This window comes from Oncorhynchus mykiss, chromosome 24 (assembly GCF_057628025.1).
Source record: "Oncorhynchus mykiss isolate SJ-2025 chromosome 24, ASM5762802v1, whole genome shotgun sequence".
Classification (NCBI taxonomy): Eukaryota; Metazoa; Chordata; class Actinopteri; order Salmoniformes; family Salmonidae; genus Oncorhynchus; species Oncorhynchus mykiss.
The window spans coordinates 19,584,838-19,600,374 of NC_143045.1; the positions used below are offsets into that span (position 1 = coordinate 19,584,838).

The window sequence follows — 15,537 nt, forward strand, 5'->3', positions numbered from 1 at the left end:
AACAGTAGGAGACAGGAGATAGATGGGGAACTGTAGGAGACAGGAGATAGATGGGGAACAGTAAGAGACAGGAGATGGATGGGGAACTGTAGGAGACAGGAGATAGATGGGGAACAGTAGGAGAGAGGAGATAGATGGGGAACAGTAGGAGACAGGAGATATATGGGGAACAGTAGGAGACAGGGGATAGATGGGGAACAGTAGGAGACAGGAGATAGATGGGGAACAGTAAGAGACAGGAGATAGATGGGGACAGTAGGAGACAGGAGATAGATGGGGAACAGTAGGAGACATGAGATAGATGGGGAACAGTAGGAGACAGGATATAGATGGGGAACAGTAGGAGACAGGATATAGATAAGGAACATTAGGAGACAGGAGATAGATGGGGAACAGTAGGAGACAGGAGATAGATGGGGAAGAAGTTGGAGACAGGAGATAGATGGGGAAGAAGTAGGAGACGTGATAGATAGGGAACAGTAGGAGACAGGAGATAGATGGGGAACAGTAGGAGACAGGAGATAGATGGGGAACAGTAGGAGAGAGGAGATAGATGGGGAACAGTAGGAGACAGGAGATAGATGGGGAAGAAGTAGGAGACGTGATATATGGGGAACTGTAGGAGACAGGAGATAGATGGGGAACAGTAGGAGACAGGAGATAGATGGGGAACAGTAAGAGACAGGAGATAGATGGGGACAGTAGGAGACAGGAGATAGATGAGGAACAGTAGGAGACATGAGATAGATGGGGAACAGTAGGAGACAGGATATAGATGGGGAACAGTAGGAGACAGGATATAGATGAGGAACAGTAGGAGACAGGAGATAGATGGGGAACAGTAGGAGACAGGAGATAGATGGGGAAGAAGTAGGAGACAGGAGATAGATGGGGAAGAAGTAGGAGACGTGATAGATAGGGAACAGTAGGAGACAGGAGATAGATGGGGAACAGTAGGAGACAGGAGATAGATGGGGAACAGTAGGAGACAGGAGATAGATGGGGAACTGTAGGAGACAGGAGATAGATGGGGAACAGTAGGAGGGGGGACTGAATTGTGCATTGTTTTATCAGATAAAGAGGTTGAGAGGATGTAACAAAAAAAGGAAATGAAATGTTTTCTTTTTAGTAAACAAACAAAACAATGTAATGGTAAATTAATTTAAAGAAAGATTGTCCCCTCATCAGGGGAGCAGAAACCCTGTTTTCATTTCTGACGATGTCATTAATATTGTTATTCTCATAATAAATGATTAATATTAGAACTGCAGTTAGTTAGTCCTCCTGTTGTCATTGTTAATGGTACAGTTCACATCACTGTTATTACAAACATCGTCAACTTAGCGTTTCATTTTCCCGAGGCACAAAACCTCCAGTAGTCCAGAGGGATAGCAGTCCAGCAGTAGTCTGTCTGTCTGTCTGTCCATCGTCCTGTTAATTCCCTGCTACTTTAGAAGTGATTGTCTTTCTCTTGGTTCCCCCACATCCTTTGACAAGAACAGCAGTCATTGTAGAGGGAGACATTTTAGCAGTTCTATTATTTCCAAGAGAGAGGTCCACGTTTTGCCATGCTCGATTCAAAATGTTTTTATTCGTATAATCTTTTATTCATTACAGAAGTCATTTAAGGTACACATATTGTTTTTGTTACTTCTCTAGTCTTGTTGGGCAGTTGTTTTCCTTTGATGTCCATTGATTAGGACAATATATAAATGTTCCTCACATTCCAATGAGGAAGGGATGCCCACACTAAAGAGCATTCTGTTCAGCAAAGCCCAAAGCCTCACTGGGAAACTGAGAATAGCCAATCTGACCCTTAACCCCTAAGGCTCTGTACCCTGTAGGGCTCCATCTCTAGGTCCTCTTTACGTCTTGGCAAAATCAAACAAACAACATTTGAGACAAGAAATAGACAGATCCATCAATATTCACAGCTTCCTTCTCGTGGGGACACACACTGGTATTTGAGGAGATGGGAGTGGACCACAGTCCCACTCACCTCCATACAGATAATTAGCAGCTTGGGTACATTAGCTTAATACGTAGTAGCACATGTAGAAAATGACCTGGAGCAGGTAGAAAGGCAGGACATTCAGAATTTATAAAGCAGGATGTAAATAATGTAGAAATACTGTAAAGTAGGTGAAGATGTATAACTAGCTCGGGGTCAATGTTACCTGGACATGGAGCAGAAGTGACCTAGTTATCATACTGTACCTGGAGCTGACTGGTCTGTGTGTGTGCTGCTCTTTCAATTGCTGTTTCTATAGTTTTTCATTACTTCTGCTAAGAAGTGAGCATTGCACATTCCTGTTCTGATATGGAATTATGATTTACGACCGGGCATCTTCCTGCTTATCTCCCTGTTGATGAGCAATACCCTCGGATACCTCGGCGGCCCAATTCTATGGAGCAGCTATTGGCAATTAATGTAATAAAAAAACATTTGGCAAATAATATGAAACACAAGATTGGGCTAGACTTCTCTGTGATGATTTCTTTCACCACGTCATCTGTTTTCTGTTTCGTCCCTCAATAAGGATTTATAAACTGTGAACTGATAATTAAAGCTGGCTCCAACACTTTTTCCTTCGAGTCTATCTGTCTCAGCTACATTTCTGCATTTGCAACGTCTCTTTTCCAAAAAAGTTTGGTTACCTGCGCTCCAGTAGAGGCGAAGACAGAACTCAGACAGAAAGAGGCCAGGACAACAGGAAATACAACATAATGGCAACAGTGGCAGTATAAGCGTGTTCTGTTTTCCTTTTGTCTTTCCTCACTCCCTGTCCCTCACACATCCCTGTCCCTCACACATCCCCGTCCCTCACACATCCCTGTCCCTCACACAGCATCGTGAGTCTTTTCACATTTTATGTTGATGATTGAAAGTCTATTTCAGAGTCTAAATAGCGACGCTCCCTACACAATGTTTTACACACACAACCACATACACACAAAGTACACACACACACACACACACACACACAGGCCTTGTTGTGCAGGAGCTAGAGCAGGTCTGAGGACTGCACTGTTGTTGTTTAGCCAGTATCTATTCCCCACCCTCTAGGTCAGCGGAGAATATGGACAATGGTCACGGGCAACAAAGCTCCCAGTATGGTGCTGAGATGCACTAAGGGCTGGGAGAACATGGCCCTATTGGTGGCTTGTTGCACCCCACTAGGGGGGCGAACAGTGGTCCGGGGAGGGCACTTATGCTTCCTCCGCGTGATGGTGCCATCCGGGGACGTGTGGTCATATTTGCCCCCTTCAAAATCAGGCAAGGAATATTCTTTATCGGCCATCTCCTTTAAGGTATGCACCTCATTCTGCCCTTTCCCCTTGCCTCCCCTGACGCGCTGGCGGGTGCAGTTCCGAGCGCGGCCTGGCCTCTGAGGGGGTGCTACCCCAGGCTGTCCCTCTGATCCCGGGGCCTCCCCGCTTATGGACGGGGGCGGATGGGGCAGAGGTGAAGGCGGCGAGGGGTAGTATGGCGCCTCATGGTGAGGGCGGTGGGGGTGGGAGTGAGGCGGTGGCACCGGGTGTGGCTCCTTCTTCAGAGACACCTTATCAGTCCCGGCCCAGGTCTTGCTCTGGTGCAGGGACTCAGAGCCAGAGCAGTTGGGGAAGTCCTCCTTGTGGAGCTGCTTGAGGTCCTTCCCAGCCAGCTCGGCCGGGGCCTGACAGCCTACGGACGAAGTAGAGCCTCTGAAGCGTTTGAGCCAGTCCCACAGCGACAGGGCCTTGCAGTCACACTCCCAGGGGTTGTCGTTGAGGCGCAGGTACTCCAGGGCAGGCAGCAGTGCCAGGCAGTCTCCAAACAGCTCGGTCAGTGAGTTGTTGAACAGGTAGAGGGTGGTGAGGCGACGCAGGTCGTGGAAGGCCAGGCGATCCACCCACTGCAGCTGGTTGTGGTGCAGCAGCAGGCGGTCCAGGGCCCCCAGCCCCCGGAAGGTGTTCTGGTGCAGCGACCACAGACGGTTCCCATGCAGGAACAGGTGGCTCAGGTTGTGGAGGTCCACAAAGATGTCATCCTGCAGGAACTCCAGGTGATTATCCTGAGAACAGCCAAACACAGCAACATGGAGAGGTTATACACCTTCAGTACTCTGTAACACTGTACCTACCAACATGTTGTTTGGTTATAAGGTATGTGGCTACTATAAAGTAGGACAGAGAAACCACAGCTTAACAGCACTGGGTATACACTACCGTTCAAAAGTTTTGGGTCACTTAGAAATATCCTTGTTTTTGAAAGAAAAGCACGTTTTTTGTCCATGAAAATAAAATAAAATTGATCAGAAATACCATGTAGACATTGTTAATGTTGTAAATGACTGTTGTAGCTGGAAACGGCAGATTGTTTTATGGAATATCTACATAGGCGTACAGAGGCCCATTATCAGTAACCATCACTCCTGTGTTCCAATGGCACGTTGTGTTAGCTAATCCAAGTTTATCATTTTAAAAGGCTAATTGATCAACAGAAAACCCTTTTGCAATTATGTTAGCACAGATGAAAACTGTTCTGATTAAAGAAGCAATAAAACTGGCCTTCTTTAGACTAGTTGAGTATCTGGAGCATCAGAATTTGTGGGTTCGATCACAGGCTCAAAATGGCCAGAAACAAAGACTTTCTTCTGAAACTCGTCAGTCTATTCTTGTTCTGAGAAATGAAGGCTATTCCATGTGAGAAATTGCCAAGAAACGGAAGATCTCGTGCAACGCTGTGTACTACTCCCTTCACAGAACAGTGCAAACGGGCTCTAACCATAATAGAAAGAGGAGTGGGAGGCCACGGTGCACAACTGAGCAAAAGGACAAGTATATTAGTGTCTAGTTTGAGAAACAGACACTTCACAATACCTCAACTGGCAGCTTCATTAAATAGTACCCGCAAAACACCAGTCTCAACGTCAACAGTGAAGAGGCAGAGTTCCTCTGTCCAGTGTCTGTGTTATTTTGTCCATCTTAATCTTTTATTTTTAGTGACCAGTCTAAGATCTGGCTTTTTCTTTGCAACTCTGCCTAGAAGGCCAGCATCCCAGAGTCACCTCTTCACTGTTAATTGCAAAAGGGTTTTCTAATGATCAATTAGTCTTTTAAAATGATCAACTTGGATTAGATAACACAACGTGCCATTGGAACACAGGAGTGATGGTTGCTGATAATGGGCCTCTGTTCGCCTATGTAGATATTCCATTAAACATCAGCCGTTTCCAGCTACAATAGTCATTTACGACATGAACAATGTCTACACTGTATTTCTGATCAATTTGATTAAAAATGAGCTTTTCTTTGGAAAAACAAGAACATTTCTAAATGATCCCAAACTTTTGAACGGTAGTGTATATATGTATATATTTTTTTTTATTATAATTTATAATGCAGAATTGTTTCATTTGACTCAGAGTGCCATAGAGCCCCAGTGTACCTGTAGGTAGAGATACTGCAGGTTGCGTAGCCCCTGGAAGATATTACTGGGCAGCGCACTGAGCCCACAGCGGTACAGGTGCAGAGCATGGAGCCGGCCCAGCCCATGGAAGGTGTCTGCAGCCAGGGAACGCAGGTGACGGTTGTCCCCCAGGTCCAGCTCCTCCAGCTGGGCGAAGCCGTGGAAGGTGGAGGGCTCGATGTAGGTGATGTTGTTGGAGTAGATCCACAGTGTGACCGTGGTGGGGCTGAAATGGCCCTGCAGCAGCCGGTGGATCTTGTTGTTCTGCAGGAAGATGCGCTCGCTGTGCGGGGGAATGCCTTCGGGAACGGACAGGAAGTTGTGTGCCTGGCAGCTGACAGTACTGGGTGCGGTGTAGCAGATACAGTGGTGTGGGCAGGACCAGGAAAGCTCCAATCCACAGAGAACCAGCAGGAACTCTAGCCTGCAGCCTGGAGAGAGGACAGAGAGAGGAACATGTATAAGAGGACATAGCTACATTTAGTCTGGGGTTTGATTCTGAATTTAAATTCTGCCGTCTGACTTTGATGTCCACTTCGGAACTTGAAAGGAAAGAAGAATGGTTTTTGGAATATTTTTTTCAATGAAGTCGAGAAAGATATATTGGGGGAGAGGAGAAATACTGTAAGTGGAATCAAAGTGATAAAAGAGTGAGATATTGACTAGGAAGACCGAAGGGCAAGGGGGTAGGATGATAAAGGAGATGGGAGATATGGAGACAGCCAGGTCAGGAGTAAACAGTATGAGAGATGATGTAGGGAGGCTAGACCAGAGAGAGACTGTCAGATATATCTATATTACAGAGTAAAACGTATTCTGTCCTGATAGATGACTCATGCCAAGTGACCTGTTGCTATCATAGATTTTCTGGCTTCACGGAGTGACATTGGGCCTTTGAGGAATTCTGCTGCTATTGAGCCACTCAATACAAATGTGGACATTGCATTACTCTCTTGGCTCAGTATCCACAACTCCAAATCTTCTGGTGTCTAAGTCGGTTCCAGAATGAGGCCTGTGTTGCTCTTAGAGTCTGTTCAAGATCAGTCCAAACAATAACATGAGCTTCAGTTGTACGCTGTATTTAGTTCCTCAGGAAGTCTGATTGGATCTATATTACAGGTATGCCTCCTGCACACACAACATTTTTATTTTCTCAGTTTTCCAATATTTCCTCACCTCTGGGAGATAGTAGTCATAAGAGGAAGTTAATCTGTGTCCGTCAGCTCACTACAACTCTACTATACTCAGAACCATAGTCAGAGAGAGAGAGAGAGACGTCATTAACCAGTCCTTTACTATAAGGATTAGAAAATACCTGTCAAAGTACACCTGTGAAAGCAGTGGGGATAAATGGGGTGTGGAATGCTCACTTAAATTTATGTTAAGTTTCTCAGAGACAGTCAGACTTCCTGCTGTTTGGTGACACGCTTCCATGGCCCCGTAGTGTGACTTATCCATCTGCTGATCTACAGGGGGAATCAACCAACAGGAGAAAAGCAGGAGTCTATCCCCTCGTAATGACATTTGACAAGCGGTGGCTGTGTTCCCTTCAATTTATTATTCAAGGCATCATGGCACTCATTCACTCCCTCTAATCGATACGTTTCTGTTGCCTTTTAACTCGCTGCTACCTAATCCCAGGGCTGCTACACTGGAATTCAGGAGCAGGGAAAGTCTCTTTAAGGACAGGAGACAGCATAGACAGATGTATGTATCTGAATATTCCTCCTCCTTCCCAAAGTGTGTTGAAGCTGTGACATTCAGCGTCTGACTTCACAGACCTTCTCAGTGTGTCTGGTCTGGTGACCGTAGCGGAGAAGAGGAAAGGAGTGATGTGCCGTGTATCATGCTACTTGAACAGGGGCAGAAGCCTCTCCGCTCCCCAGAGCAGGCCCTGTAATCCTGTTTGTCAACTCTGCAGCTGGGTGACAACCAACTAACAATGCATCCTCCCAATCCACCATGCAAACATACTCCCGAATACAGGTCCTCTCTAGGTTGAACTGTGTATAAAACTGTTGAACAGTATCACAGAGTACTACACTGATTACAAGATTTGGAAGAGTCCTTGATAGTCATGTGTCGTACACAGATGCATTTGGTGCCATAGTGCCGGAGGGGAAAGGACTATGCACTTTGGTCGGGGGACATGGCACAGCCACTGCCATCTCTGCCCTTGCACGAGAGTGGAATCAGTGTCGGGACGCATTACATGGTTCACTGCATTGGGACACACATCTCCCACTCCTGTAGGCCTGCCAGTAAAGCACTATACAGTGCTTTTCTTCACAAAGACAAGAGGAATGTCTTAGACGAAAACAAGAGGATTACAAAAAGGACAAAACTAGAAAGGGTTATTCTTATTCCCTTCTCTAAAATGTATTAAATTGTTGTGAGAGGACACTTCCCAATCAAATAGTGGTCACTTTACTTCCACATTACATTCCACTCTTTTTCAGTTTGTTTATTTCTCTCTCCCTATTTTCTCTTTCACTATTCTATTTACAAGGAGATGTATTGAACATGGCACTTGACTAAATGAGTAGAAACATGCTGGATGCTCCCAGGAAATAAAGGTTGGGAGGATGTATCAAACAAATGCACAGACTCAGACACAGTCAATGGATCACCCTGTTTAAGGAATATTTCAATGTTTCACATTGCAGCCTATTTGAAAAACAGCTTTATATTCATAATATTGACATCTTTCCTATTTACCAAGTGTTCTTTGGCTCGCCTTTCCCATTTGAATGTATACTGTACTTCATACACATGGTATTGGCATTGGTCTCCTGACACAAACAGCACTGTTTATGTCATACTACAGTTTCACTCTGCTTTACTTAAGAGAAACTATGTTCAAGCTATGAATCATTGAATGGCCCAGGTAGATGGTTTCCTTATCTGTTCCATTATCCATCCAGTACCTCTTCCTTTCACCTCTCAGAGCTGCCGTCACACTCAGGCCTGTGATTAAACTTTTCCGTGCCTTGCTTTTTTAAATCCACATTTTGCTTTGTGCATGTCTTTAATAGAACTTGGTATCAACCATGACACTGGAAAATGATGAGAGTGAGATAAAGTGAGAGGGGGGGGGGGGGGGGGATGCGTAGATCCTACTTAGATAGGGAAAGAATTTGAATCGGGCCCAGATGCTAATCAAGCTTTATATGGAAAGATCCCCCTCCCTCCCCATATCTCCTCTGTCTTCCCCCTCCCCTCTCCGCCCCCCCCCCCCCCCCTTCCCCAGCATGTCAGGACCCAGTAATTAATTCTTTACTCAGAATAATCTACCATCTAATTCATTTTCTCTATCCACGCCTCAGATAATGTGTAGAGGAAACCAAACAGTACAGTAGAGTGTCTTAACATTATATCTCCTGTCCTCTCCTTTCACAACCTCTCCTTGGACCAGGATCTGTTCCTGTTTAGCATCCCTCCCCTCCTGTAGCAGGGGAAACAGCAGCTGTTGATGTAGATGCCATGGAGCTGCTTAAAATAACCACTAAGCTTGTCTGTGTCTCCGGTGTGAGAGACGGGAGGGAACGTGTGAGCTCCACCCTCGCCCTACTTTCAGGGCACAGCGGCATACTACGGCACAGTGGCATGGCACGGCGGCTGTCTCCTCCGCAGCTGGCATCAGCTAGACTTTTTCCACTAGAGACCATGCGCTTCACACCTGCCACCTCACTGATCTCATCACCCCCCGAGCCATTGTGGATACACAACATGCATTCACACACAACAGGTAGATAAAAAAGGTTGTCTAGGAATGACTGAGACAGATCACGTAGTTATAGTTATAGAGTTGAGAAATGATCACGTAGTTATAGAGTTGAGAAATGTTTGTTAGGTGAGCTATTGACAGACAGATTGATTTAAACTGAGAGGAGGTACATGCAGCCGTCATCAAATAAAAATGCAAGAAATGAATGTTTCATAATCATAACGGCATTGTTTGCTCATACAATAAGCCATTCAGCCTACGTTGTATTATATAAATAGCTTTGGACACACAAGCAGAATAAAAGAGGTTCTGAAAGAGAGATAATATGTTTCTGGAAATGCGGCACCGCAGCTATTTCTGGTGCTGACTCTCATCACTCTCTCCCTCCCTACTGACTCCACCCTCACAGGACCAGTCTTTCTCTCCACCCTCACAGGGCCCGTCTCTCTCCCCACCCTCACAGGACCAGTCTCTCTCTCCACCCTCACAGGGCCCGTCTCTCTCCCCACCCTCACAGGACCAGTCTCTCTCTCCACCCTCACAGGGCCCGTCTCTCTCCCCACCCTCACAGGACCAGTCTCTCTCTCCACCCTCACAGGGCCCGTCTCTCTCCCCACCCTCACAGGGCCCGTCTCTCTCCCCACCCTCACAGGACCAGTCTCTCTCTCCACCCTCACAGGGCCCGTCTCTCTCCCCACCCTCACAGGACCAGTCTCTATCTCCACCCTCACAGGACCAGTCTCTCTCTCCACCCTCACAGGGCCTGTTTCTCTCTCCACCCTCATAGGACCAGTCTCTATCTCCACCCTCACAGGACCAGTCTCTCTCTCCACCCTCACAGGACCAGTCTCTCTCTCCACCCTCACAGGGCCCGTCTCTCTCCCCACCCTCACAGGACCAGTCTCTCTCCCCACCATCACAGGGCCCGTCTCTCTCCCCACCCTCCCAGGCCCATCTCTCCCCCCTACCCTCCCCACCCAGCTGATGAGAGATGCTGCTAATAGTTTGTTACTGGGGAGAATGATTTAACAGCCCGCTATTGGTCCTGACGGTTGACCATGTGACCCCACGGTCACCCAGTCCCTTTATTCCTAGTCGTCACCGAGGGGAAAATAGATAAATAAATGAAGAAAATAAAATGGTTCTGGTCCCTAGACAGTGAGAAGTGACTGTGTAGAATATCAATGAAACATAGTTCACACTAAATTTGCCCTCATGAATAACACATCTCTGCTAATAGGAAGGGATCGGTCTGCCTGTCTCTCTACCCACCATTACACTGGACAAACTCAATTTCCTGTTTCTCTCCAAGGACCCTTGATAAGCGTCCCCTGCTATTGCCTGACCATAAATCACGGCTTAGCCTGATTTCCTCCATAAAGGTGTTTACAGTCATGGTCATGACTGTAAACACCGCGAGTTGGACCACTTTAATAATGGCAAAGCAATAAACTAAGCTATTGATTGAACAGGCTCATTCTTAGCTGTAGAGCGTCAGCTAAAAAACATGGAGGGAAAGAAAGGCTCTGTATATAATTAGCACTCTGTGGCGCTCCGTGATGTTCTGCTTTGATAAGACATTGTGTAGGTGAATCTGTTTTTCTTTAATGAAAGTGACTGTGTACTGCACTGCTTATGTAATCATCATACTTTAATAGCATATTATTATTACTGACTGCTCAGTCAGTGGCATCATACGTGGGTCAGTTGACGTCGTGGTGAACAGTGAACAGGCTGCAGTAGCAGGATGCTCCTGATAAAGAACTGTGTTACACTCTAATCTTCCAGTAATTTCCTCCTAGTGACAGCTCTAGAACACATGACAAATGGCTTCCTAGGGTCCGAGAGGGCGCGTGTTAGTTTGACCATTCCCAACCCAGTGACAGAGTAGCAAGTGTAGGCTCCATGATCCCCACACTTCACTAATGCTGTGAGGACTGAGTCTGTAGAGGGCTACTACTGAAGCACTGACCAGAGGATAAAGAAGCACTCACATTACCCAGTAGTCTGCCTATTACCCTGCAGTCTGCCTATTACCCTGTAGTCTGCCTAATACCCTGTAGTCTGCCCATTACCCTGTAGTCTGCCTATTACCCTGTAGTCTGCCTATTACCCTGTAGCCTGCCTATTACCCTGTAGTCTGCCTATTACCCTGTAGTCTGCCTATTACCCTGTAGTCTGCCTATTACCCTGTAGTCTGCCCATTACCCTGTAGTCTGCCCATTACCCTGTAGTCTGCCCATTACCCTGTAGTCTGCCCATTAACCTGTAGTCTGCCCATTAACCTGTAGTCTGCCCATTAACCTGTAGTTTGCCCATTACCCTGTAGTCTGCCCATTACCCTGTAGTTTGCCCATTACCCTGTAGTTTTCCCATCATCCTGTAGTTTTCCCATTACCCTGTAGTTTTCCCATCATCCTGTAGTTTTCCCATCACCCTGTAGTTTTCCCATCATCCTGTAGTTTTCCCATTACCCTGTAGTTTTACCATCATCCTGTAGTTTTCCCATTAACCTGTAGTTTGCCCATCACCCTGTAGTTTTCCCATCATCCTGTAGTTTTCGCATCACCCTGTAGTTTTCCCATCATCCTGTAGTTTTCCCATCACCCTGTAGTTTTCCCATCATCCTGTAGTTTTCCCATTACCCTGTAGTTTTACCATCATCCTGTAGTTTTCCCATTAACCTGTAGTTTGCCCATCACCCTGTAGTTTTCCCATCATCCTGTAGTTTTCGCATCACCCTGTAGTTTTCCCATCATCCTGTAGTTTTCCCATCATCCTGTAGTTTTCCCATTACCCTGTAGTTTGCCCACCATCCTGTAGTTTTCCCATTACCCTGTAGTTTTCCCATTACTCTGTAGTTTTCCCATCATCCTGTAGTTTTCCCATCATCCTGTAGTTTTCCCATTACCCTGTAGTTTTCCCATTACCCTGTAGTTTTCCCATCATCCTGTAGTTTTCCCATTACCCTGTAGTTTGCCCACCATCCTGTAGTTTTCCCATCATCCTGTAGTTTTCCCATTACCCTGTAGTTTGCCCACCATCCTGTAGTTTTCCCATTACCCTGTAGTTGTCCCATTACCCTGTAGTTTGCCCACCATCCTGTAGTTTTCCCATTACCCTGTAGTTTTCCCATTACTCTGTAGTTTTCCCATCATCCTGTAGTTTTCCCATCATCCTGTAGTTTTCCCATTACCCTGTAGTTTTCCCATTACCCTGTAGTTTTCCCATCATCCTGTAGTTTTCCCATTACCCTGTAGTTTGCCCACCATCCTGTAGTTTTCCCATCATCCTGTAGTTTTCCCATTACCCTGTAGTTTGCCCACCATCCTGTAGTTTTCCCATTACCCTGTAGTTGTCCCATTACCCTGTAGTTTTCCCATCATCCTGTAGTTTTCCCATTATCCTGTAGTTTTCCCATCATCCTGTAGTTTTCCCATTACCCTGTAGTTTTCCCATTATCCTATAGTTTTCCCACCATCCTTTAGTTTGCCCATCATACTGTAGCTTGCCCATTACCCTGTAGTTTTACCACCATCCTGTAGTTTGCCCATCATACTGTAGCTTGCCCATCATACTGTAGCTTGCCCATTACCCTGTCGTTTTCTCTCTGTGATCTGTTGACTAGATCCTAGTGGTCATTTAAATGATTGCTGTTATTTTCATCCAGCATCTCAAGCTTGAGGATAGATAAGGGTAACACTTAGAAATCAGCATATTCATGATGTGAAAAGGATAGGCCTAGATAGTGGATAAGAGGGAATGGGAGGCTGGGGACCAATGGCAGAGAAATGACATTCACTGAAGAGAACCTCTTAGTATCCTCCCTCTCTTATGTCTTAATGATCAGAGTGGGAGTGTAAGGTAAAGGAACTGATTGATTCATGTGGTATGATGTCGTCCAGTGTGTGGGCCACGATCAGCACTCTCATCACATGCAAGCACACTGGCGTCAGGCAGAGAGGTCTCCTTAACTGAACTGAAGGTACCTGCGACTGAGAGGTCTCCTCTGCTGAACTGAAGGTACCTGCGACTGAGAGGTCTCGTCAGCTGAACTGGAGGTATCTGCGACAGAGAGGTCTCCTCAGCTGAACTGGAGGTACCTGCGACAGAGAGGTCTCCTCAGCTGAACTGGAGGTACCTGCGACAGAGAGGTCTCCTCAGCTGAACTGGAGGTACCTGCGACAGAGAGGTCTCCTCAGCTGAACTGGAGGTACCTGCGACAGAGAGGTCTCCTCAGCTGAACTGGAGGTACCTGCGACAGAGAGGTCTCCTCAGCTGAACTGGAGGTACCTGTGACAGAGAGGTCTCCTCAGCTGAACTGGAGGTACCTGCGACAGAGAGGTCTCCTCAGCTGAACTGGAGGTACCTGCGACAGAGAGGTCTCCTCAGCTGAACTGGAGGTACCTGCGACAGAGAGGTCTCCTCAGCTGAACTGGAGGTACCTGCGACAGAGAGTTCTCCTCAGCTGAACTGGAGGTACCTGCGACAGAGAGGTCTCCTCAGCTGAACTGGAGGTACCTGCGACAGAGAGGTCTCCTCAGCTGAACTGGAGGTACCTGCGACAGAGAGGTCTCGTCAGCTGAAATGAGCAGAGGCCTGATGAAGATTACAAAGACAGCTCTGTGTCTCGACGCATAAACAAATAAACAGAGAGAGAACATGAGAGAGAAGAAGGGAGAGACGATGACACAAGTGACAGCAGCGTTTTTAAAGTTGAGGAATCAGATGCTCCAAAAACATAAGCCAGGCACCATATGGAGCATGTAGGGAATAAAGGGGAGGATTTGTGGGAGAGTGTGAGTATGAATAAAGGAAAGGCCGTTAGTTATTAAGATGGAATTTAAAGGTGCAGTGAGGCAGAAACAGAGGCGGGCAAGCTGAGCCAACCACAGCTGTTTAATACCTGCAATTGAATTAACACACTCTAATGGAAGTCTTTTTGATGGTAGTTATTTTTGCATTATTATATTCACATTATATTGACTGCCTCATTGTCCCAGGTAGAGGTTTTAGCTCCACACCTAGCTTCCCACTGCTGACTGGGTAATGGAGTGTGTGAGAGTGCAGTGGCAACACTCAACTAGCCCAATGCTCTAGGATGAAGCCAGGCTATCAGCCACAAACTACATTCATTTTTCATGACAGCATGAAGCTAAATGATTCAAACGCATTGCGTTCCCTGTGGCGGTATCACACTGCAACCGGCCAATCGAAACGAATGGCTTGACCAAGCCCATATAAATCATCTACTGTGTAGATATATGTACTTCATAAATTTCCTGAAAAGTGATACAGGGAATGTCCTTTAATTCTCATATTGTGTGTGCACTGTGAGCACTGTGAGCACTGTGAGCACTGATAGTTGGGTTTCAGTGTTGGGAGTGAGTTGATGACATAGAAGTAGTTTGTTCCCTGTGCAGAGTGGTAGGGTAGGGTCTGAAGCATGATGGGGACAGGGGCATGGTGGACATAGAAATAAATCAGTTTACCAGCCAAATTGCCAAAATTAGAGGTTCCAATATGTAGATGTAGGGTTGTTGGCCATTCACCACTGTAGCTTTAAGCTTGTTTCCGGCCCATAGACCAGTCAGCTTGAATACTAAGCATAATGTGACTGACTGCCTGTGAGCAATTTACTCTATGAATAAGCAATGTCCCCACTAACATGAATTATTTCCCAGGCACCTCCACCAGCATAGCCTATGTTACATACCGCACACATTTATGCCCAGCCTGGATCCCCGATTGGTTACTGAGTTGTTACTTGGTTACCGAGCGGTAAAAAGAGCAATTTGTGTTAGCGAGTGTTCCGTGAACCATTACACAACCTGTACACAATCACTTCCAACCATTCCTCTCTATAGAATGGAGAGACTTCTAAAGGTGCTATGTTCTAACATCCTCCACCTACACAACACCTGAAGCAAGTGCCTTCCAGTCATACATAGAGAGTTGGGCCAATACGGTTTTCTCCTCCATAGCTGTTTCTAAGTGATAAATGACGCTTCTGCGTTGTGCTTTTTATTTCTGATAGTATTCTAAACCTATGAAGATGTCCAGTGAAAACAGATATGCAATTTTGTTGACACCACAGTACCAACACCACAGTACCAACACCACAGTACCAACACCACAGTACCAACTTGGATACACATTATTCCGAATGCAAGTGTCTTCACTGACATTTTCAACCTCTCCCTGACTGAGTCTGTAATACCTACATGTTTCAAGCAGGCCACCACAGTCCCTGTGCCCAAGGAAGCGAAGGTAACCTGCCGAAATGATTACCACCCGTAGCGCTCATGTCGGTAGCCATGAAGTGCTTTGAAAGGCTGGTCATGGCTCACATCAACAG

General features: G+C 46.3%; 1 protein-coding gene across 1 annotated transcript in view; it reads right to left on the reverse strand.

Annotated features, from left to right (window-relative positions):
* Positions 1-1,572: 1,572 nt before the first annotated feature.
* Positions 1,573-15,537, reverse strand: part of LOC110503944 (reticulon-4 receptor-like 1) — a 222,129-nt gene continuing 208,164 nt past the window's right edge. Inside the window, exons 2-3 of the mRNA XM_021582607.3 lie at positions 5,432-5,883; positions 1,573-4,055 (exon numbers count right to left, since the gene is read on the reverse strand). Of these exons, the coding sequence (XP_021438282.1) occupies positions 3,069-4,055; positions 5,432-5,883 (1,439 nt within the window). The 3' untranslated portion in view covers positions 1,573-3,068. The remainder of the gene's footprint in view (positions 4,056-5,431; positions 5,884-15,537) is intronic.